Here is a 23,872-nt window from a genome sequence, read left to right as displayed (position 1 = left end):
TTTCTAGCAAGTAAATAATTTTTGGACTATTTCAACGTCAAGTATAATACTGCACTAATCTAAGATCTATTGTAAAAGCTTATAGAGTTACAATCGTGTTTTGTTAAATTTAAAATCGTCATTGACAATTAAAAAACTACACCCCATATTACATATTCTGTATTTACGTACTATTTTAATGTCATTTAAAAGGTACTTTAAATAAGTTAATTTTAAGCAAATTGTGAAATTATATTTGTATCAAAATATTATGAATTATAACAATACGTGACAACGTATAATATGTTTCTGTTCACTTTATCAATTATTAGAAAATAAATTCTTTAAAACTATACTTGGCACTTGTATAACCTTCTCCTCAGTTACTATATCTGTATTGTTGAACATACGTCATAATATCGTTTAGAATATCAATAATACCTTTTGCTGGAACTACATCTGTGATGGATGTAGCTCATGTAATAAAGTTTTCACCTCAGCTTCGCAGTTGAAGTCAATATAACATTGATCAATCATTTCACTGCATGTACAGAATATACAAGGACAATTTTTTTTTTTATAATAAAGTACTGATTCACCGATCCATATTCTTACAAAGATGTAGAATGTAGTTGAAGCAATATTTAGCCAGCAATATTTGGCAATAAAGAGTGATATCAAAAATCTTCGAGGTACTTTCATTCTTGCTCGGAAAGATTTCTAGAAATGATTAACATTTTTCATTCTAGAGGCAAATACGGCTTCGCATATGACGTAACAATGAAGCATATGAGCATTAACTCTAGCTAAAAATATTTCAGATTTAATCAGCCTTAATTAAAAACTAGAATCCGTCATCAGTTGTAACCCTACTGTAAAAGCAATACTGTTACGATACATTACTGGTCTGCAGTAGGTAATGAAAATGTAATTCATTTTTCAAGCCTTATTATTCATGAACTCAGTGATGCACTCCTTACTACAGAAAGGTCTGTCTTCTTTGATAGCCATTCGACCACTGAGCAAACTTTTCTTACAAGTGAAACAAGAGAAACATGTATCATTTGCATGAAAATCTAAATTCTTCACTGCCACTCCTTGTTGATCAGCGGCAATCACTTTGTTACAAGTTTTACATGTTTTGGCATAAGTTTTCTGATAACAAGGTAGACAAAGCGGTCGATCGTTCTCAGATATATACTGCTGCCCAGCCAATGGCATGTCGCAATCCCAGCAACAGAAATGCTTCACATGGTAGTTATGTCCCTCCGCGACAGTGTACTCGCGCACAAATATTAACTGCAAAGAAAGATTGAAGATACAAAATTGATGTATATTGGCTTAAATATGAAATGTAGACAGGTAACAGAGGTAGTCATTAGAAGCTGAACAGTACATTATGCATGTTGAATAATACGGTAAAGTAACGTATAAATAAAAGTAGTTTGAACAACGTACCTCGTCACAAGCAAAGCATCTTGGAATGTTCAATAGTGTAGCAAGATCTCTTCCACAATACAGTTTCCCTTTATGATAAAAGTAGACTAGATCCACAAGAAGTTCATTGCACGTAGAGCAGATAAAACAACCAGGATGCCAGACAGCGTCTTTAGCCCTTTCAGCAGTAACAACAATATCACCCGAATGAATTTCTTCTTCACATTGCGTGCATTTTTGCAACTGAATCGATCCAATTGAAAGTTCTTCTAGGGCGCCCCTCAATTGATCAACACTAGCAGGGTTCTGTCTCAAAGCTGGGGAATCAATAATACCTTCTGGGAATACTGGGTTTCCTAAAGACTCTGAATGAATTACGTGTGAATCGATTGGCTGATGGCTCAATTCAGCTTGGAGCCGTTCCGTATTTGACAATGAAGATGGATTACCTAAGCTCTTGTCATTGTCAAAGCCTAACGTTCCTTGATATGCGCTACTACCATGCAAGGGCCACAAGTATTGATCTAGCTTAGCTGAGTCCGGTGGAAGTTGATGATTAGCTTTCAATGAATATTGCTGTTGGTCTGGAATAGCTGACAATAAATTCTTAGATGAAGATAGACCAGCACCTGGGTACTGATGTGACATTGGTTGGTGTACAAACTGATTGTCCACTGGCATACCATGTTCAATATCTAATGGTACTATAGAATCTGAAGGCACCAAATTACTTCCGTGCCAACTTTCTTTTGGAACTGTTGAATCAGTATTCAGTATTAGATTAGCATTTGGCATTCTCATAGACACACCAGAAACCTCATTCATTGATGCAGTTGAACTGGTGTATTTATTTTGGCCAACTTGTTCCAAAGCATTTGCATATTGTGGTCCAGTTTTTTCCAATATTTGATTATCCGCCAAAAACCCTGATGGATTCCGCATCGCAGCTATTATGGCAATTCTCTGTGCCTCTTTATCTAATAATGGATCTTGCATCTGTGGATTTTTATGTTTAGCAATGTCCTGTCCAAAATGTGGATGAAGTTCATCGATGCGCTGAGATTTTAAAATATGTTGAGAAGGTGAATCGTCCTTACTATATTTTGCACTGAGTTGTTCTTGAATATACTTCAATTTATTTCTATCCAGGGTACTACCAATAATTTCATTGGCATGTACTGCGCTTGGAGGTAGTAATGCATCAGATAACATCTGTTCAGCTAATTGTGCATTTACTGAGCAAATATCATCTGAATATGTAACACTTTGTGGTACTCGATTATGATCCCAAAGTTTCTCGCTATGTGATGCACCAGTTTCTAGTTCGCTTGCGCTTCCCACGTGCAATGAATTTGCATGATCTCTAAAATGTCTGTTATGGCCAGAAAGAGCTTGCTTTACTATTTCTGGACTGTCACTTTTCACGCTCGCCTCCAAAGTATGTGATATGGGAATGCTGGTGTTATGGTATTGCCCTGATTGAATTGGAGAACTATGGCTGGCATTCCATGCGGTTGCAAGATTTGAAGAATTCACAATTTGCTGGTTTGGTACATGAAGACTTTTGTCCAATCTAGCATTATTCTTAATATTTGAGTTATCATGAGGTAAAATTTTTTTTGGAGAAGTGCTAGGGACAAACTGTTCTCCAATCTGTGAATATTCAGTTTGAAAATGAACTTTACCAAAATTAGGTATATACTGAACGTTTTCTGCATTTTTTAAAGTTAAAACTTTGTTTTGTTGGTTATCTGTAATATGAGACATGTTCGCAAATTGCTGAGCTGGATGTCTGTTACTATTTACCACTTCTGAATTAACAATTTGCCCAGTATTAGAGATGTTATCCAATGCAGGGTGATATTGACCTAAATGAATGGCAGTACTGACAGCATTTTCAGAAATCTGGGCTTGTATAGCTTTTACATTTGCTGCTAGCCAAGCTTGTTGCTTTTGTGAGCCTTGCAAATTAGGTAAGCCTTGAACTTTTGAAATGAAGCTACTAGGCGTACGAAGGTTGCTGGAGTCATTTGTCGATACATAAACTTGAGGTTTGCGCTGTGGGCTCATTGGTTGCATATCAGCTGCATTTGCTGGTGTCATCAGAGATTTATTGAATGGTCTTGCTCCCATGACCTGAAGGAATCACATAAAGTTAACAGTGATAGATAAAAGCATAACGCTAGAATAAATAAGACCACCCACATTTGAAAAAAATAAAGATTTAATTAATGATTGCATTTATAAAATACCTTAGATACTCTGCCCTGGCCAACATATTTTTTCAAATTCTCCAAGTACTTTTCAAACTGTTGTTTCTCATCTTCACTCAATTTATCGCAAGCTTTATGGTCCATATCATGAAGTGGTAATTGTTTCTGAAGTTGTTGTTTTCTTAAGGCCGCTCCAACGGATCCTTGAATTGGCAATTTGTTTTCTGGCAGCGCTTTCATGTAATCTACAGCTATTTCTGTGGTAACATCTGGTGGTATCCATTCAAATGCATTCTCTTTGTCTGGTTGTTTTTTAATGGCAACGGGCAGGACTAGAGTATAAAAATTAACGAATTATCCAAGCAGTCAGTTTTAAATTAGTTAAATTTGAATTTGAAGTATGAAAATAGTAGAATATTCTCAGAAATGAATCGTTTCATAAAAGTTTTAAACATTTTTTTTTCACTCACAAGTAGCTTTTCTCCTTGGTTTCCCAGAGGGGCCGAGTAATAAATCAAATTGTGGGAAATCATCATCAACCACGTCATGTTCATCGCGACCACATTTACAATTTTTGCAGATTTTGCGCCAAAAGTGTAAGTCCAAACCTGGACAAGCTTCTTTGCAGCTCAAGCATGGTGAACCTGCACCAGCTTCGTGAGCCAAACGAGGCTGAAAAAGTGGAGAAGTTTAACGATTATGCAAGAAACATTATGTCTGTCAAATGAACGACATACTTTCATTGAGAATATCATATAATTGCAAGGGTAGTTAATATAATTTTGATTTGTTTATGTAAGTATTTCTGTAAAGCATAGCGCTAGATCTCAAATTTACTGGATAGATAATAATTACTACTAATCCGTGAAGCGATCTTCAGTTATCGGTGCAATCAAGTCACACCCAAGTAAAGAAAAAATTATAACGATTGAAATGGTAGTATGAAAATATAAAGAGGCACATTGTTTAATGATAACATAGTCAAAAGTCATTGAAGTTTACCTTTCTCTTTCTGTTTTCCAACTCGATCATCCATTCTGGACGATTATCCTCCGCTTCAGTCATATTATTTTTTGTTTGTACAATGGCAATTGTTGCACCTTTTAGTGGCTGCTTATCACCAAGCAGGAAACTTATCTATTGAAGGTGACGACAAACTCACAGAAGTAAATGAATGCCATGGCATTGGCATCCCAACTGATTGTGAGAAGTATGAGCTCAGCTGTGGTTGCTGTGCTCTGGCTGTGTGACTCATCAGAATTTACCACTTCCTCACCACTTGCCTACCCATTCTGTGAATTCATGAAACCTGTCTCTGTATTCGTGACGGTTTTCTGGAGGGGATTGAACTCTCAATAGTGGGGGGTCCCCACCATTTCAGGGCCCCATTAAACGGGCCTGTATCATTTCTTTCCAGCTACTGTGCATATGATGATTTTTGAACTAACATTTGAAACAATGGCAGCTCACACTAAGTGAGATTATTCAGGAAATCAACATGTACTTTGGTCTTTTGTAACTTTACTTTTAATCTATACGAGTCCATATTTTACATAAAATAAAAATTTTTACTTTTCATCGCTCGCACAATTTGTACCAAGTACTTTAAATAGTAAAGACATGTTCAAAATGTTGCTTCAAACAATAATTACATTTTTTATTGTTTACTTAAAATTAAAAACCTTACAATTAGTATCAAATTAAAGGTCAAATTTTTTCAGACAAGTATTAATAATCGCTATTTATAAGCTATCAATTTTTGACTAAGGCTTCACGCATCAAAGAATTCCACGCGCAATAACGATTCCATTGCCTGTTGTACCTTGTCTAAAATGTTTTTCAATTGACTCCGAAAGCTGAATCAAATTGTTCTTGTGAGATCTGAAAATTAAATTTTTTTTTATACCTTTTTTTTTTTAACTATTATAATAAATACACTAACAATTATAATATTCACATACAAGTGGATATAGAACATCATTTGGTAAACAGAGGATCATTTGATTTTTAGAATCAACCGTTCTACCAAACTAATATCTAGATAAAGACAAGAAATTGTCATAAAAAAACTTATGGAATCACCTGAATTACCTTTTTCTTTTTTAATTTCTTCATCAATGCTATATCTTTTGCCAATTCTTCTATATCTTCTTGGCATACTTTTTTGCGTTTTTTCTTGACTGGTCCAGTAAGAGCTTTTTTTTCTTTACGCTTATTACGTTTATCCTTTGTATCTAATTTTTTCTTCTTAGTTTCGGACCAGGGTTCAGTTTGCTTGGCAGGACGCTTATTCTTTGTTGGCCAAATACCTGTTTGTCGGAAGACTTTTAATTTCTCCAATCTTTTAGATTCGCGCTGCTTGTCTTTGTAAGCAATTGAATTTACGTCAACTGCAGGATCTTGAAACAATGACGTGTCCTGTTTTTTAAGTTCTGGCATTCGGGGCATTTTCAATAACCCAAAACCCATAGCAACTTTTCCTAAGTTGAGATCCTTTAACCTGAGTATAAGACTGCATTCATGTTTTTGGTAAGCTTGTATATATGATACAAATGCCCTGTTAGCTTTATCAAATATAAGTCTATCACTTTGCTGTATACTTCTCATGACTTTTAAACACTTCACCACACTTGTAGGTTGTTCTAATTCGATTTTATTTAAATCTACTTTCTGATTCCTCCTGATGAAATCTATGTAAGCATCTTCGGACTCCAACAGAAATAATAGAGCATTTCCCTCGTTACCGATTCTGGCTGTGCGGCCGCATCTATAGGGTTAAAAATGGTTTTATTTTTCAACATGTCTGGCACACATAAAGTATACATTATCTGATTAATGAAATGATCAAACCTGTAAGCAAAGTTTCTATAAATGATGAAGCTTTTGTTATTACCTGTGTACAAAGCTACTGGCATTCGATGGCGGATCATATTGTAAAACCCAATCAACTTCTGGTATATCAACTCCACGTGCCATAACATCGGTGCATAATAATAAACCATTATCGGAGCTTCGAAACTGTTCGAAAATTTTATATCGTTTATCTTTCATTTTCCCATGAAGTGCAAATATATTTGAAGATTGAAAGAGCCTGAAAATAATGTTTTCACAAATCAATGATGTAGTTCACTTGGATTGAAAAATTGATAGCAAGTCCATGTACTAGTTCATTTCATAAGAATTCTATATGCGTTCAACTCACATTTTAAGAACATGACTAAAATAATCGACACAGGCGCATGTCGAAAAAAATATCATGTACTTCAGATCAGTTCCTTTCTTTTTGATAAAGTTGTACATGGTAGCAAGTTTATTTTCTGCGGTGACAATCACGCAACTGTTAATCAACATCGAAGGGGTAGAAGTACTAGCTTTTTCTTTGACTGACACTACAACTGGATTACGTAAGCCAGCTCTTATCAATTGCTGTAATTCTTTTGTTTGAGTCGCTGAGAACAATCCAGTTCTCCGTAATCTAGGTAAATAGCTCAAAATTGTATTTATCGTCGCTGTAAATCCTAAATCTAGAAGTCTATCAGCTTCATCTAGTACCAGTAATTCCTGAAATGTAATTTTTAATGAAATGCGCGACTTTGCTTATAGACAATGAACCGGTACAAACATTCAGAAAGATATGGATAATCTTCTTACTCAAGATAATACTTGTCGCAAATTAAGTCTTTAATGATGGAACTAAAATAATGCAATTAACTGACTTGGGAATATTTGCCAAAAATAAATCTGTAGAATGCTACTCACTATTAAAGATTGACCTCATTATACATATTACTGATTTGCACCAAAATCATGTTATAAAATACATAAAATTTTTTACAAGTCTGATACAGTGTGTATCTCATTAAAACTACCTTCTCTTTCGATGTTATGAGTGCTGAGTGAGCTGTGACAAATCAAAATTTTGACACTATAATACATTGAAAGAACAGTAATATAAAATAAGTGTCTTCTGTGAAAATATCCATCATGAGTCTAATAGTGATTTTTCAAAGACCATTGTTGTTGCAAGATTGACATAAGTACAGAGTTTGTACTCTTGGAAAAATTAAAGTAAATTTTTCTACTTTAAGGATTTTCAAAATAATTGTTGAATGTATTTACCAAAGCTTTCACGCTTGAGGCTAAATTGATATCTTTGCAATTCGACAGAATATCTTCCAATCTTCCAGGGGTGGCTACAATAATATTAGCACCATTCTTGAGCTTTATTACATCTTCATCAACAGTTGTCCCACCGACTAGCAACACTTGTTTTAAAGTTGGAATGCGGATCAGAAAGTTGGCAAGGACTTCGTTTATCTGTGTAGCTAATTCCCGTGTTGGTGATACAATAATGCTACCAATTTCCAACTTTTTCCAACCGTCCTCACGTCTCTACAGATTAGAAAAAAAAGTTGGCATTTCATGTTATAGTCACTGTTTCCAAGTCTTCTTATAATATAGGTCAAAATTCATACCTGTAACATTTCTAGCATTGGAATTAAGAATGCCAGTGTTTTGCCACTGCCCGTTACAGCCTCTGCAGCAACATCCTTTCCTTTTAGTAGCAACGGTATGCAAGCAGTCTGCCAGAATGTTAAAAAAATATTAGTAAATTACCAGCAAGAGAGAACCAGTTTCGTTTGTTTATTTCATTATGAGACGTAAGTGCATGCTTTCAGAAAAACAATTATTTATAGTCATGTGATAAATATGTCATACCTGGACAGGTGTCATCGTTTGAAAGTTTTGTACTTTTAGAGTTTCCAGAATAGGTTTGCTTAGTGGGACTTCCAAGTCTTCCCATTTTTGAGACTTCATCTTCAAAAGATAAAACCAATAAAACCATGGACACTTTTCGCCCACGTGGACTTGGTTAGGTAGACACTTGGGCGAATGAGGTTATGTTTGACATTTGCAAAAGCTGAGCCAATGAAATTAATTAATCAACACGTTCAATCATATCCTATATATATGTATGACTTGTTGCCAACTGCTGAGTGTTTTTGACATTCTAATTTCGGAATACTTAGAACAACTTGATTTAAATAAATAATTTTACATCTAACTTCAACTTTTGTTTGTTCCAATGCCATCTTCTCACTGTTTGGCGTCAAGTACTTTTGGTAAATATCATAGTACAAACAAGCGTTTTTTGTTTTAGCACAGTTGGTCTTATACTTCTAACATATCAAACAAAACCAGTCAATTAAGGTATGAAAATTCTATTGCTGCTTATTATATTAAAAAATTAAATCTACACATATCATGCATTATTTATACTGATGTAAAATCATTTCGCTCCAATGCATTGATTAATGAAGTGTGCAAAACAGAATGTATTGTGCAGGAGATCGAAAATAACTTATGATAAGTTTTGGAAATGGTAGAATGAATAGGATGGGAAAGAATCGGATGTTTGAGCTATCAGAAATGAACAAAATAAGAACACCACTTATAAGGCACAGGCAGTTTTTAATTTATTGATTTTATTATGATTTTTATTTTCTATTTTTTCAATATAAAATTTTTTTTATCTAATGATGCCACACAGTGAACCATTTTTTTCATACGTTTCCATTTTCGTTCTTCTTTTAAATCGTTTTTTATACATAAACAATGATTACTCCTCTGTCTGTTTGTTTTTTTCATATTTACACGACTAGGGTGTAGTTGTTCTGTTCTTCTGAAATCCTTATCATCACCGGCACAAGTGGTTCCGTTTTGTTTTTTTCAATATTATGAAATAAAAATTGCAGTTTCTTTCATATTGGGAGATTTCATATCGTGCCAGACATACACTGATTTGCATAAACATTTTGATGATGTAATATGAATCATGATAATACTCCAATCTTAATAATAGAATTAAAGATTCAGATTTGCACACACAATTGTTAGGCGTATTTTGGTTCTTCAACACTTTGGCAGCTAGAATTTCATTTTTAAAAACCAAGTAGTGATCTCAAATTACATTCGACATACATCGAAAGGTGAAATTATGTTAAAGAATTCAAATATTGTAACAACAGTGTACCACTTGTGACAGACTCTCTCTCGCCATATCACATGAAAAATTATGTAATTACACATCTCAAGAATGGGTCCAGAGATAATTGGATATCCCGTCGTTTCAAAGTCCTTCTCATAAAAAGTATTTAATAACAAAAATTAGCGTAACAAACTACAGAGTTTAAAAAACTCTTTGCTTAGCCATTTTGTGTACGCCAATGTGCAGAGCTGTTCAATATTGCAATATAGAAGATTCATTTGAGGGTTTAGGCAATTTTTCAAAATTTACTATTATTCAGGCTCTGCTCTCATGTTGTATTTCTAGTAAATATTGTATTTTGAGTCTAAGCATGAGCACAAAAATATAGCTTATTTGAAAAATTTAGGTTTACCATCTTTCCAGAAGATACTTTAAAATAAAAGGCCTCCCTCCTTCCCCCCTGTAACAAATTTTTTTAAAATATCCAGTTCTAGTGAATATATATTAGATTCTCCAAAGTTATCATTTTATCCGTACTGTACGTCTATTCTCATTGCAGTTATGTTTTTGATATACCAAAGATTTTTTTGTAACACGATCTAAACATTACTCAAAAAATTCAAAGAATTTTAATTATTTCAAGTCAATATCATTGTTCAATTAGCCTCGATCTACTAAGATGATGATGGTGCAACTTAAGCTTATTAACGAGGCTATAAACTCCCAATTTTGCCTCTATTTTAGATTCTAGCGTCTGCCATTACGGACGAAGTTATTTTTACAGTCACGTACGTCGGTCTTGTCTATCCGTGCATAAAACATCTTAAAAAATGTAACTCTATTTAGGACATAATGACTAATTTATTGCCATACAATATCCAACAACTCACATGATACGCATGACAATGTTATGTAGAGGGATGCGTTACGGGCCTCTTGCAGAAATGTTCTTATTTGTCTTAGCCACCTTCAAAACAGCATTAGTTTCTAGTCATTCAAGTGCAAGACAAGTTTTCTATTACCACAGAGTGCTTGAAAATTGTACATATATATATATTAAAAAAAAAAAAAAAAACAAAACAAAAGAAAAAACAACTATTTCACTCCTTAAAGATTCCTTATTTGACCGATGAAAGACCATGTTCAAGACTTCTGTGGATAGGTTCATCTGTTCCTTAACCTTTCAAATTCTAAAACAACTGGTGTTTAACTCTACTACTGAAAGTCCATTTGTTCTTTCTCATACTGTAATACATACGCGTAATTGTGCAGGCAGGAACGGATACAAACATATATTCCCTCCTAACGCGAGATCTGGCATACTGATATATTTTAATTTTAACACTGATTGAAGAAATTAAAAAAAAATTTAACACAATAATGTTAACAGATAATACAAATGGCACGTACGCATCAGGACTCTGTGGCTTTGATAAGTTAATTTTTGCATTGGCAGCTAAGCTGGAGGCGAAAATCCAACGCTATTATGAAAGTAACTTAAAATTTAAAACACTTTACATTTTTTCTTAGAATAACGATTCTCTGTTTGTGTATTTGCAAAACTACTGATTGTGAGGCAGCATGACAGGTATAGTAGTTTGAGTTCCTGGCGGAGGCTGAGGAGGCAAATATTGCATGTGCTGTGGGGGTATCATGTGAGGAGGAATTAATGGACACATTATTGGATAGCTTGGGGCATGGCCTTGTGGTGGAGGCTGAGGATAGGCAGGCTGTGGTGTGCCTGGAGGATTGTAAGCTCCAGGGGTGTGAGGAGGATTAGGATTAGCAGGCGAGGGTGTCTGGCTAGGCTGTTGTTGTGTTACATGCGGGTGGTGTGGATGTGGACCCATGTATTGTATTCCTTGTGGTTGTGGACCCGAAGATTCGTGGTGATGATGATACGGTGACGTCATATGCGGTGGTGGAGGGGGAGCTTGAACCATCCGCACCATTTGTTGATAGGCTGGTTGACCAGGGTATTGGACTTGAAAAGGTGGGTGCAGCGGGGCAGGTGCGAGTAACGGTTGACCAGTGGCAGCTGCAACCTGCATCTGTGATGCAATATCTGGACCACGATGTGGTATCATTGGGACTGAAACATGGCAAGTAGCACATACGAAGAATGCATTAGAATTTGATTTCAGTTGAAAACTTCGCCAGTATTTGGAATTACCAAGTACTCAAAAGAAAATATTTTTACGTTACCTAAGAATATTGTATTAAAAGTCATCACATAATTTCTGGCGACTTCTAGTATATTTCTAAGACATCAAATTCATGTTAACGCTTTTATACCTGAGTTGGTCATTGACTGATGCTGGAACATAATTTTTATTTGACTTAACACAAATTTGACCTAATAGTTATGAAGTTAGAATAGAAATAGGATGCATCAATTTTCATAAAATTTTTACAGGCTGCAGGATATCAATCACGTGTAGTTGACTTCTTGCAGTCTATAAACTCGTGTCTTAGATAAGCAAGGGTACCAGTTATTTTATTTTCAATCGTCATTTTGGTAATTCCAACATATTTACTGACTAATAATGTATAAATGTAGAAGTTTGGTCGACACGTTTGGTACCTAGATACTGACCCTTCCGGAATCTAGCCGCAGGTTGAGCTTGTTGCTGAGTGAATGCAGTTGGGGGTTGACTAGTCATAACATATGCTGTTGCAGGCATGACGACTGTTTGCATTGTAGCACCGGTATACTGAGGAGTTTGAGGTGTATGTGGTCGGCTAGGTGTAGGAGTACTTGGCGAGCGCTAAAAAAATTTGAAACAAATTTTCATACTTTGTCAGAGAATACAGTAATGATAAACATATGCATAGACATTATGGAAGCATGAATTAGCAAAGTATTTAATGGCTTAAAAACTTTGCATAACCAAGAATCGATTATGATGATTTGATTTTTATACTTACAGGTGTAAACGGTTTTGCATTTGGATTAAATTCTTTAGCGTTTGGATTTAATGTAGATTTCTTGAAGGCTGTAGTGATTTTTTCAACTGCAGGTTCTGGTTGTTGCGTGGGAGATGTAGTTTGTTGTTGGATTTGTTGTGGTGGCTGCAGTTGCAGAGGAGGAGGACTATTTGATCGCACAGGTTGTGGTCCCGGAGGTGGTTTACTGGTAACAACGGGTTCCTCTGTTGGTTGTTGATGTTGTGGATGTGGTAATGAATGTTGCTGCTGCTGTTGCTGTTGCTGTTGTGGCTGCTGATGAGGAGATTGAGAGTGCGATTGCTGATGACTTTGTTGATGATGCTGTACTTGAGCTGGTTGTTGCTGTATTTGCTCCTGCTGATGTTGCTTCCTAGAATGAGGTGATGGCTCTTGGACAGAGGGTTCGGGTAATTTAAAGTCTGTTGCAAATTGTCTCAGCTCCGAGTGTTGTTCTTCTCTCCCACGAGGAGTAGGTACCTTGATCAAAAGTGACAAAACTAATAAAAACGCTAGGTCTTAGCATATCTCAATCTATTTTTAGTTAATTTACTGAAAAATCACGGGTGTTCAATAACTACATTTATCCCCTTTTGGCTGGTAGAAAACACGGAAAAACTAGGATCATACCTTTCTATGTTCTGATTTTTGTTGCAGTATTTCACAACGCTGACCTTCGACCGAGTTCTGTTGTGTTAGTGGTGAATGCTGTGGATGTGAAAGGGTAATGTTAGGTTGTGGAAATGGAGCTGGAGGAGCTTTATCAGCCTGATAAACTTGTTGTCTTCCAGGTCTGTCACGTTTCTCTGAGTTTATCTTATTTGAAGGTTGCTGCTGCTGCTGCTGCTGCTGCTGTTGTTGTTGTTGTTGTTGTTGTTGCTGCTGTTGTTGCTGCTGTTGTTGCTGTTGATGTTGTTGTTGTTGTTGTTGTTGTTGTTGTTGTTGTTGCTGCTGCTGCTGCTGCTGCTGCTGCTGCTGCTGCTGCTGCTGCTGCTGAGTAATAGCCACTTGCTGAGGAATGGCAGGCGCAACGGACGGCTGCGGTTGTGCTGGTGGCATCACTGTATCAAAAACAGATTTGTAATCACATTTTGATCAGGCAAAAAGGCTTTCATTCTTGGCGTACCAGCTGATTGCTCAATCGAGTCGATTGTGTAACAGCTAATTACTTCGAAATTCATTTTGCCCAATTTACTTGCAGAATGGAACGAATGCAATGGCTTCAATGTTTTTAGTAAAATGCATGAAAATATAATAAGTACCTACCTTGAACAGCAGCAACTGGCGGTAAAGTCTGCGTTGTAGAAGGTGGTACAAATGGTGGCGGAGTATTGTATGTGACAACAATCCTACTAGTTGGTATGGCCATATTTATAGGAACTGGATGTGGTACTTGAGTGTGGGTCGTTTGGATTCCCACTGGAATGTTTGTTGTTTGAGCAATGTTCACACCAACGGCTGTAGGCGGTGGTTGCGTATATACAGTTTTGTTAGTTGCAGCCCCTGGCGACGGGGGCGGTGGTGTAGAACGCATGAGCTTTCCTGCGTTTCCATTTTTCCTCTTTGGAGGCGGTACGTATTTGCCTTCGTTGGGCCTTACCTAAAGTGAATGATATTGAAATTGATTAATTTAAAGAATATACGACACTGACATCTGATTAAGTACAGGAGCACATCTGTACTGATTTACATGCATGAAAAAATCATTTCCAGTACTGTTCCAATTTAATTTACAGGTCAAGTAATGTTACATGTTTGCGAAAAAATTAATGACACGTATAGAGTTCGTCTAAATTTCTTTAACCAGTGGTACCAGACTCGGGGAAATTTTCATCGCAGAAAATAAAAACAAAATGCAGTATATATACTCATCATAATCAAAATCTCGTTGAGAGGAATTTTTTATTAGACCTTTCTCTTGCATTTAAAAAATTAGAATCTTGGTACTATCAAAATTTCACCAGTATCTCCTCTTAAAATTCCATGATTTCGGAACTTCTATTATAACTCAATACTCTGACAAATGGAAAATTCTTTTCGATTGCTTTGAGATTCATTAAGCAAAATTTGCTTTGCGATGAAATTTGAAATTATCGATTTTAACGAAGATATGAAAATAATATGCTGTGAATAACCACAAGTTTTCTAAGGTCACCTTGTACTTATTAACTTAATATTCAAACTTACCACGGATGCAAATCTTTCCTCTTCATCGCCGTTTTCAAGATCTAATCGAGCTTTATGGTTTGGTTGAGCTTCGATTTCATTAGCAATCTCAGCTGCCTTTTGCTCCTGATCCTTGAATTCTTTGGTATCTTTGCGTTGCAGTTGGAGAGTATAACCTGCCAGCGACGGTTCAAATGTTGATTGCACACCGTATATCTGCTCATTTTTACGAAACATTTCATCGACATCCCATCCATTCTACAAATGATCAAGAAACAATGAATTGTAAAATAATATTTCATTCATGGAAGGATTTATAAATGATTTATGAATATGCATTGATAGAAATTTTTTTTTTTGTTGACTGTAAGAATGTGGTGAACATCTGATGCAAAGAAATGAAAAGTTAGTTTAATTCTGTATTGCTTACCGCAGCCCCATCTAATTCTAAGTCATCTCCGTTTATGGCAGAAGGTGCTTCCCAGGGTTCCAACTCTTTTTCGCCTATCATGCCGTTGAATTTGCTAATGGCAGTATCTGTTTGGAAAGTATCCCTAATTGCATAATCCAAGTCCACATCCTTAGCAGACATGGTAATAATGTCTTGAGGTTTAAAAATCAATTTCTCCACTACACTGTCTACTATAATTTTTCCACCAATATCAATGCGATGTGCCATTTCTAAAACAACATCAAACTGACTGGAGAATGTGCGGAATACACCTTCGTACACGGAGCCATTTTGAGTTTGAACCTGGACATAAAATGAATGTGTTTCAATTATAAAATCGCACTTTATATCTGTACAATAGGTGTTTTTTAAATGAGCTCTTTGTAAAAAATCACGTAGCATGAAAATATTACTATTAGTTACAAAAAAAAAAAAGAAATTGGGAAGTCGATTAATATAAGATTAAATTACGAGTCTAATAATTGATTGAAGTGCTTAATAATGTTTGAGCTAATAGTAAATATTAATTGTTGAATGAATTTTAAATCACAGTTTAAAAGACATTTGCAGCATGATTCATCAAGGTAAAATCAGAGTGTATTATATTGTTTCTCTCACCTGTACAATGTTACCAACATGGCTAGTTATGGCATGCATAAAGTGAGCATTGTTGTATACCCCTTCCGCAGTAATGGATCTCTCAGGCGGGCCCCGAGCCCGCGGGGACCTGTAAGAAAAAATGTCAGGAATTAGGTTAAAAAAGAAAGACAAACACTTGCAAATAACATAGCAAATCAGATGCATATCTATCTAAGGCTAGTATGGAAAAGAGGTGCATTGCCAGGTTGTGGTGAAGAAGGAAAAAATTGAGGAGACGGTGATGCATAAAGGAGATGCTACTCACCTGGTTGGATTTGTACGGTTCTTTCTCTTATTATTCATTTTGCTAGCCGACGATGGTTCTTCGTCAGTAGGTTGGTTCCTGCCGCCTGTGTGCTGGGCGCCTTCTCGTTTTCTTGTGGGGACCGGAATTTTGGCTAATTTTTAGTACACACCTTGACGTCGAAATACGAACGACTCCAGGGAGTAGCTAAGTTGAAACCTGCGCGTCTTGACGAAGGGAGGTTGACAACAGGCTGTTGCGTCGACGATAATTCGATATAAAACTTCTAGGTTATACTTTATGCGTAGAATTCGTTGAGCTAGAGTTAATACCAGCCGCCGCGTACGTTACGTTTAATGTGCATAAAGTACACGAGGCAAATACGGTGGTGCAAGGTGTTAAAGAATAAACAGGCGACAGAGAAATGCAGGACGATACACGGTCGCGACAAGCCGTGACGTAACTCGGGATCTTGTCTACAGCAGCCCGTTCATTTATATTTCAGCAGATCCAGGATTATCTGCTCACGAAAACGCCTTCGATTAGCGATTTTAATAATGATAACGCTATTTTTAATTAATTAACATGTAGTAAACGGTAAAACTCAGCGCAAGTCGCCCGATCGCCCGATCCCGGTGACTGATTCGATTCAGTCGACGTCTAGCGGATTTCTACAGCAAACTAAGTCACGTCAACCCTACGACCGCCATACGTCCAATATTCCTGCTTAAATTCTTCCCGTATTTCCGAGCCACTCCTACGCCACTGGAATATTGATCCGAAAGCGGGAGAAATCAATATGAACTTAAACTCTGACGAGGCTGGCGCATGCCGCATGACCCCAAACTCTGAACTTCCTTCTCCCTTACTCGATACCATTCTTCCTATCCTTCGAGTTCGCTGACCATCTCCAGGGAGATTTTCTTTGGTTAATAATAGTACACAATATTCTTCATTCTGCGAAAAGAGACACGCATAAAACATGTCTGGTAGCAAGTGTGTTAAACCACCGAGGAAGACTTATGCCAAGGAACCACACGAAATGAGCCACGCAGAAAAGCTTAGGCTTATCGATGATGACCTGAACTCATTTTATAAGTAAGCCCACATTAATGTACTGTTATATTTTCACCAATCCGTATATACATACCCTCTGTCCATTGATGCAGGGTTAATACTGAATCGTCTAGGTGCAATCTATATGTTGCCCTGTTAGATTGCACTTTATTCCACCTGCAGCGATTATTAATACAATTGCTCAATTCTCACAACAAGAAAAGTGCAAACACAATGCTTTGTCCACAAAGTTTTGCTTTCAAAATTTTACCTTGCTACAGATACAATTCGTAATTATGTATACAGAGTATCTCAGCCAATTGAGGTCAATAGGTGGTATATGATGTTGGTATAATAGAATAATTTTTGTGTCTTCAAGGCTTTCAATTTCATTGCAAAAAAAGATTCATTGTATAAATTCAATTCTGTTTCTTCTGGTAAGCTTTTCTTTCATCTCGATTTAAGTGGTCAAACTTGTTCTTAAAATATTCGCGGAACAGCTTTTATTTTTAACCTTCAAGTAAAATCCATGGAATAATAATCAATTGAGCCGAATATATATTTTTTACATTCTGAGAGGAGTATCAGAAAAAATTGTTATAGCCTGTGCCTCTCTTATTAAAGTTTATCTTAACAAATGTTTACAACTTTAACATAAGTTCAGTTTAACAAAGTATTATTTTCATTTTTGAATTGTCACCTTTGCTCCAGATATTGCCAACAAGCTGGCTTTACCGAAGAAGAGATGGATATAATTTGCCAGCCATTAGTGGCAGCTATGCGTCGGTCCTGGTTACAGCTGGCATTTCGAGCTGCATTGGTTCTCATTGTAGTTGGAACTATAGCGTGTCTTGCAGCTCAACTGGATTTTGTTGGAACTCACTTTTCGGCCATAGGTCGCCTACTGCTCATAAAAATCCTGCCAATTTGGAATTGGCAGCCACTGTATTATGAGAATTGTATGATCAACAATCCTTTTTACAACGACTATACCATCACTGAAGAAGATTGTGTGGTAAAGAAATAGATTGAAATGAACGATGAAAAAGATAAATATCGGTTTCTATTTTCACCATTTTTTGTGTCTGATTCTGCATCTTCCTATTGCCTGAATACTCGAGTTCTTTCTTATTAACGTACTTTTCGTCTTTTATTCCAGACTTGCGAGGCTTTAGAGACTATCGATCGCTTATCTGACGTCCGATATCGTCAATTGGTTGATAATTATTTAAGTCGAGATGCTCCTGCTATTATAACAGATGCTATGAATTCTTGGCCAGTTATGAACACTGATTATTTCTGGTTCGATAACATTACTCATGTAAGTATACAATCTTACTCTTCCTGAGACATCAGACAATTGAGTATGAGGTGTACCAGATGCGTTTGTTGACTCTACCTGAAATGGGTTGTTGTGATGAATTATTTTGAATATGGTGAGTAGCTACTGACAACACTCACCAACCATTATTCAAAGGGTCTCAAACATAACATCACAAGGCAATGAAAACCTGTTTTGGCATTACTTTGAAACAAATTCTATAAGTGTTTAGTGCCCTTATATGTACTGGAGAAAAATATTTGTATTGGAGTTTTTCAATCTTTTGTCAAGGTACCAATGGAAAATGATTGTACAGACGTCGAATGCATTATTAGAGTAATTGAAAAGTTGACTGCAATCAGAGCACAGTGCTGAAACTCAAAATTTCCACGAGTTGCATTAATGAAGTAATCCAATTAGGCATCTAATGTAATATACGGACACATCATATGAGAGAAAAAGGAAAAGATGTGTGGTTCACAATTTATGTCCTCAAAAGAACAGAAGTGTATTTTTTTCAGTTATCACGAAACACTATATGCACTATTGCATCAGGCTCATCAATAATGAGCAAATGGCTTTGTATTACAGCTTTATTTGGAAAATGAACGTCTAATGGAAACAGTCCCCTGCGCATTGACCTCAAATCTTCGAACAGGTTCATCTGACCTAGCAGCTTTTTTGCGCAGAGTCCATTCTCCAGAAGTGGCCAAATGGTTTGTCCATTGGCAAAATTGCGACATTAATGCAGTTAAAGTCCTTCGAAAGTATTATCAGCGACCATATTTTCTATCAAGTACAGTATCTCCCGCACACTTTAACTGGGTCCTCATGTCCTCGGACTATAATAGTCCTAGCTACAAAAAGGTCGAGTTGGATTCTGGTCTGATAGCCCTAGCTCAATTGAGAGGGGCTACGCAGCTTAGATTAACCCCAATCAATCCATGCAACAGTTCATGCCCAGAATTAGTTGCTGATCTTCACCAGGGTGAGATGTGTGAGTATTACTTGTATTCTTATGTATGGACGCACATTTTAAATGTATACTTCTATTTTGATTAAATATCTATATTCCTCACAAAGAATAGACCGGGTTTGATCACAAATATCAATCTCTTGTTACTCTATTCGTAATACGTCTATATTACCGATAATATTTAAGATTTGTATATCTGAATAATGAAGTTTTTTTTTTTATTAATAAATTTCAGTGGTGTTTACCAATATTATGTGGACGTTAGAATATGCTCCAATGCGAGGGCTGGACAACATTGCAATTCTCACGGAAACTGTGTGGGAAGATGATATCTAGAATGAGATTGAAATAATTATTATCAAAAAATTATAAATAATAAACATTGATATACTGTAAGACGCATAATACTGTATTAGCATGAGAACAATTTGTGTACTGATTCATCAAGGAAATTATATGTATCTCTTGAACAATAATAAATGATTTGGTCCCATCAGAACACAAACATTAACAGTGCGAAAATAATTTCTTGCAATCTTCCAAAATCTTATACTTATACTTGACAATAAGCTAGCCAGTATAATTTCATAAATTCTATTTGCAAGATAAGTTTGGTCAGTTGAAACAAACTAAGTAATAACTATATGATAAAACCCGAAGAAATAGTTGGAAAACAAAATTTCATCATCCAACATAAGTTTGAAAAAAAAAATTGATTTATAAATCTTAGTATAAAACACCTACAGGGCTGGGATGAACTCAGGATGATAAACTTGACGACATATAGTAACTTATTTTATTATTGTTTGATCGTATTTTCAGTTTTTCTTTGTAACTCAACTCTCACTTAATAATATACATTCTAGATCAATCATAGCAAAGATTGCAAATAAAGGAAAATCTTATTATATTGTCCTTTGCCATTGTTATTTAAACGTCAAATGAAATTAACTACATAGTTTCAGATTGTGCTATTAGAAGTAACTCTTGTTCATGAATTTATAATAAAACAGGGCCGAAGAAATGTGGCGATCAAATTTCTAGAGGACTAAGTAAGATAGGGACGCATGTTGGGTATAATGCAATCAATCAACTTTTATTATAGTGATCGAATTGCAACAGATTGTTGCATGAAATTTTCAAATTGAAATGTATTCACTTCCATTTCAGATGAGGCGATTGTAGCTATGCTCATTGTTTTGTGCACTGTCTACGCTTCTGCCAAAGACTTATAGTTTGATGGAGCGTTATTTTTACTGTCTGATTAAATCCCACATTTCTCGTAAATGTGTAGAACAGTAATTATAAACCCTTATTGAGATGACACAATTTTCAAAACGTAGATACAATTGATTAATTGCACTGCATCAAGACACTTTTATCCCATAACATATTACAATATTTTCAGTTTCAACAATTTTATATCTTTTTAGATGAAAAATGCAATAAGTGATGGAAACATCATAGAAACTGTCATAAAATTTGTTTCTCAGATCATTAACATAAACGTATAAAGCATGATATACGAGGTGTCACGCAAGTAACAACAAACAACTTTCTTTTATTAAGTTGTTGTTTATAATAACATTGTATTCTTGTTATCAATTTTTTTCTTTTCATTTCTTATTTGGCTAACAAGGATTCGATTCTCATTTGTTGATCCATAGAAAACTAAGCGCAAGGTCAAATATCAAACATAGCTGGCATTGGCATCCTCGTTATTGTTGAATAATGCTATAGCTTTCTATGGTTTTTAGTGTTAATACTAGAGAATGGTAACTAATATTACGTATTCGAATCCTACAGAGAGTCTAAGTTTCGTAGATTGTATTTTTAGAAGAAATCTATGATATGAATCATAATTCTGTCGACACAAACGTAAAAATTATTGGACGTTGCATTTAATTTTGATAGATAATTTATTTCTATCATTAAATGAAGCACACGTTTCTTTGAATCAAAATTTTTACGGGGAGTCAACAAAACAACAGTCTGCAACAACACGTTTCCATTAGATACCGTAGAATACACGAGCCAATGAATATCGCTGCTAGATTTAGTATAAATTAGAAATCGGGTTATCACAATTTGTACTCAAAGTGATCACTTGAGCTGTGAAAGTTTAAAAACATGTTTTCAAAATCAACACTTTTGAAAGTACTTTAATACAAGGTGTTGTGAATACATGATTTGCAGTACTAAAAGGTAATTAAATTAGATCCCACTGAAAATAAACGAAATATATTATTCACTCCCGATTATCTGATTCAACTGGATTTGGCTCTTGAATAATACTTTGTGAACGAATACCTAACCATGGTAGAATCAGTATGATCACCACAAACGCTAATAATTTGGTAGCATGTTGCTCATTATAAACTGGTCTTTGCTTGGATGAAGTTACTTAATAGTGGAAAAAAAATTCTACCTATGTATTCACACTAAAAACACATTTTTTATGTCAACGTCAAGACCAGACCACTGGAGAAGTCATTGGCTTAATCTTTTCTTAGAGTAGTGGCAAAATGATTTTTTTGCCGTCAATTAACACTACCTTGACCAACTGTGTAGGATTTAGTTGGAGAAAGTATATGATGTTTTCCAGGATGAACATTCATCACGAAGTCTAAACGATCTCATAATAATAAAGGGCGAAGATAGATTTTAAAATTTAGAACGACGCAGATATATGCTCACATTATGTCACTACTCCAATTTGACAAGATGAATTCTTTCGAGCATAGTGTCACGTGCATACAGATCAATCCACGGATCTAAAACCGTCAATATTTGGTAATACAATGATCGTTTTTAGATATAATTAATAACATTATCATATTACATTACAAGTTAACTTCATTCTCGTCATCTTATGATTCATTTACTTTTTTTTTGGCAAAAAAATAAAATAAAAATCGGATACTTTGTACAAAATACACTCAAGTAGCGATGTAACAACAATTTGCGATAGTTAAATATAATATATTATTATGTATATGCACGTGTAATCGTTTCCATTATTTTATTAATATTATTATTCATTAATCAGTAATAATAATATTATTTAATTCATTACAATTATAATATAATTGGTATGCATTTTTTTTGGTATTGATCATTAATTGATTTAATTAATAGCTGGCAAATTGTGGATGGAAAAATGTCTCCTATCCACAGAACAGCTGAATGCCACAGCAAGCTAATTCTGTTATCAGTGGGACATGAAAAGGTTTCTAGTCAGAAAATTTAGCATCTTTATAAATAAATTGCATCACAATAGCTATAAAACATCAAAGCATAGATCGGCATACACTCGAGGATCTCATGCCAAGATATTTTTTAGCTAATGTGACTTAGTTAGAATAATAAATGAATACTCGTAATGCCCGACAATGAAATGTCACGTTTGGAGCACAATCTATAAATTTGTATACAAATTGCATACCGACAAGATTTTTATGTCTTTGAAATGGTATTTAGAATCTTTAGAATTTATTTAACAAGATTCAAGATTTTCAAAGAGCTAGGACCATTTTTCTGCAGTCGCACTGTTTTTATTTATAATTACTTAATAAATTAATTATTAATTTTATTATTTATAGATATGATTATTGTTTGTGTCAGAGTGAGGCATCTCAAGGCACGCCCACCCACGCGCGACTTTGGACAATGCGTTCGTCCAATCGTCTATATCTACCCTACCCCGAACTACGTAAGCGCCGGCCATTTGCTAATTTCAATCAATTTCGTTTTTATCACTTCAATTTATCGCTCTGCGAACAATGCTAAATAAATCCCTACGCTCACTCCTAGTCCATCATGAAAAAGGTAACACGAGGCTACTTCCCATTACCATATGTTGTTTCAATTGAATTCATATATCATATATATATAACTAAACCGAATTAATGCACTCTTCTATAACGTATGTTAAATGACTTTGCTCTCGTGTCTGCTTAATTGGTTCATTTGATTGAAACTGAGGTATTTATCAGAGAATCACAGCAGTTGAAGATGAGTACTGGCATACACGTGTCACAAAAATTTAATTAGTTAGGTATCAGTGATAACTAGGAGTTGCGTAACACGAGTTATTGATTTTGTTGAGTCAAATCACGAATTACATTTACCTGAGTACTCATATCAAAATACTATAAAGTTGTATTGCTTTTAGTAAAATAAAATTATTATGAAACTTTCAAAATCAAAAGGTATTTTGTGACAAGCATCTGGCAGTTAAGAAAAAGTACCACACAATAATATACTAGGACAATGTGGTGTGTGTGTGTGTGTGTGTGTGGGCGCGTGCGTGCGCGCGTGTATGTGTTTGTGTAATGTAAACTGCATCTTCGTATGCTATGGTACCTGGAACACTAGACATTGACCAAAAAAAAATATGCTTGTACTAAAACTTATGGACCCTTATTTCCTCTCATCAACCAGGAAATGCAAGTG

At 35.4% G+C, this 23,872-nt stretch overlaps 4 protein-coding genes and 1 long non-coding RNA gene across 5 annotated transcripts in view; 1 reads left to right on the top strand and 4 right to left on the bottom strand.

Annotated features, from left to right (window-relative positions):
• Nucleotides 1–33: 33 nt before the first annotated feature.
• On the bottom strand, nt 34–5,144 carry LOC124177228. The gene is made up of 5 exons (XM_046559376.1): nt 4,632–5,144; nt 4,100–4,301; nt 3,669–3,961; nt 1,438–3,552; nt 34–1,278 (listed from the first exon to the last, which is right to left on the bottom strand). The coding sequence occupies exons 1-5, from the start codon at nt 4,692–4,694 to the stop codon at nt 919–921; spliced, it is 3,033 nt and encodes a 1,010-aa protein (XP_046415332.1). The 5' UTR covers nt 4,695–5,144; the 3' UTR covers nt 34–918.
• Nucleotides 5,145–5,265: 121 nt separating this feature from the next.
• Nucleotides 5,266–8,826, bottom strand: LOC124177231 (probable ATP-dependent RNA helicase DDX55 homolog). Its single transcript, XM_046559379.1, has 7 exons — nt 8,349–8,826; nt 8,105–8,212; nt 7,749–8,021; nt 6,832–7,190; nt 6,523–6,720; nt 5,721–6,396; nt 5,266–5,510 (listed from the first exon to the last, which is right to left on the bottom strand). Exons 1-7 carry the CDS (start codon nt 8,445–8,447, stop codon nt 5,469–5,471), a joined length of 1,755 nt encoding a protein of 584 aa, XP_046415335.1. The 5' UTR covers nt 8,448–8,826; the 3' UTR covers nt 5,266–5,468.
• A 392-nt stretch (nt 8,827–9,218) lies between these two features.
• LOC124178318 overlaps nt 9,219–23,872 on the bottom strand; it is a 29,270-nt gene continuing 14,616 nt past the window's right edge. Inside the window, exons 17-25 of the mRNA XM_046561555.1 lie at nt 16,086–16,222; nt 15,800–15,908; nt 15,161–15,484; nt 14,752–14,988; nt 13,831–14,164; nt 13,195–13,625; nt 12,547–13,044; nt 12,203–12,386; nt 9,219–11,710 (exon numbers count right to left, since the gene is read on the bottom strand). Of these exons, the coding sequence (XP_046417511.1) occupies nt 11,181–11,710; nt 12,203–12,386; nt 12,547–13,044; nt 13,195–13,625; nt 13,831–14,164; nt 14,752–14,988; nt 15,161–15,484; nt 15,800–15,908; nt 16,086–16,222 (2,784 nt within the window). The 3' untranslated portion in view covers nt 9,219–11,180. The remainder of the gene's footprint in view (nt 11,711–12,202; nt 12,387–12,546; nt 13,045–13,194; nt 13,626–13,830; nt 14,165–14,751; nt 14,989–15,160; nt 15,485–15,799; nt 15,909–16,085; nt 16,223–23,872) is intronic.
• Nucleotides 16,781–19,928, top strand: LOC124177238. Its single transcript, XM_046559394.1, has 5 exons — nt 16,781–17,162; nt 17,832–18,135; nt 18,280–18,441; nt 19,033–19,438; nt 19,653–19,928. The coding sequence occupies exons 1-5, from the start codon at nt 17,047–17,049 to the stop codon at nt 19,751–19,753; spliced, it is 1,089 nt and encodes a 362-aa protein (XP_046415350.1). The 5' UTR covers nt 16,781–17,046; the 3' UTR covers nt 19,754–19,928.
• Nucleotides 17,731–18,335, bottom strand: LOC124177245. Its single transcript, XR_006869561.1, has 2 exons — nt 18,194–18,335; nt 17,731–18,039 (listed from the first exon to the last, which is right to left on the bottom strand). It is a non-coding gene; the product is annotated as an uncharacterized LOC124177245 (long non-coding RNA).

The sequence above is a fragment of the Neodiprion fabricii genome, chromosome 3 (genome assembly GCF_021155785.1).
Source record: "Neodiprion fabricii isolate iyNeoFabr1 chromosome 3, iyNeoFabr1.1, whole genome shotgun sequence".
Lineage (NCBI taxonomy): Eukaryota > Metazoa > Arthropoda > Insecta > Hymenoptera > Diprionidae > Neodiprion > Neodiprion fabricii.
The sequence above is the reverse complement of the archived record's forward strand: the minus strand, read 5'-3'. Positions and strand labels throughout refer to the sequence as shown.

Excerpts from the sequence above, each read along its gene's own strand:
- LOC124177228 (XM_046559376.1), bottom strand. The coding sequence starts at position 4,694 with ATGACTGAAGCGGAGGATAATCGTCCAGAATGGATGATCGAGTTGGAA. Across the intron at positions 4,302-4,631 it reads TGGAAAACAGAAAGAGAAAG|CCTCGTTTGGCTCACGAAGC; the intron begins GTAAACTTCAAT and ends CCACTTTTTCAG. Across the intron at positions 1,279-1,437 it reads GATGCTTTGCTTGTGACGAG|TTAATATTTGTGCGCGAGTA; the intron begins GTACGTTGTTCA and ends CTTTCTTTGCAG.
- LOC124177231 (XM_046559379.1), bottom strand. The coding sequence starts at position 8,447 with ATGAAGTCTCAAAAATGGGAAGACTTGGAAGTCCCACTAAGCAAACCT. Across the intron at positions 7,191-7,748 it reads CCTCAAGCGTGAAAGCTTTG|GAATTACTGGTACTAGATGA; the intron begins GTAAATACATTC and ends ATTACATTTCAG. Across the intron at positions 6,397-6,522 it reads GCCAGTAGCTTTGTACACAG|ATGCGGCCGCACAGCCAGAA; the intron begins GTAATAACAAAA and ends TTAACCCTATAG.
- LOC124177238 (XM_046559394.1), top strand. The coding sequence starts at position 17,047 with ATGTCTGGTAGCAAGTGTGTTAAACCACCGAGGAAGACTTATGCCAAG. Across the intron at positions 18,442-19,032 it reads GGTTCGATAACATTACTCAT|CTTTATTTGGAAAATGAACG; the intron begins GTAAGTATACAA and ends TTTGTATTACAG. Across the intron at positions 19,439-19,652 it reads TCTTCACCAGGGTGAGATGT|TGGTGTTTACCAATATTATG; the intron begins GTGAGTATTACT and ends AATAAATTTCAG.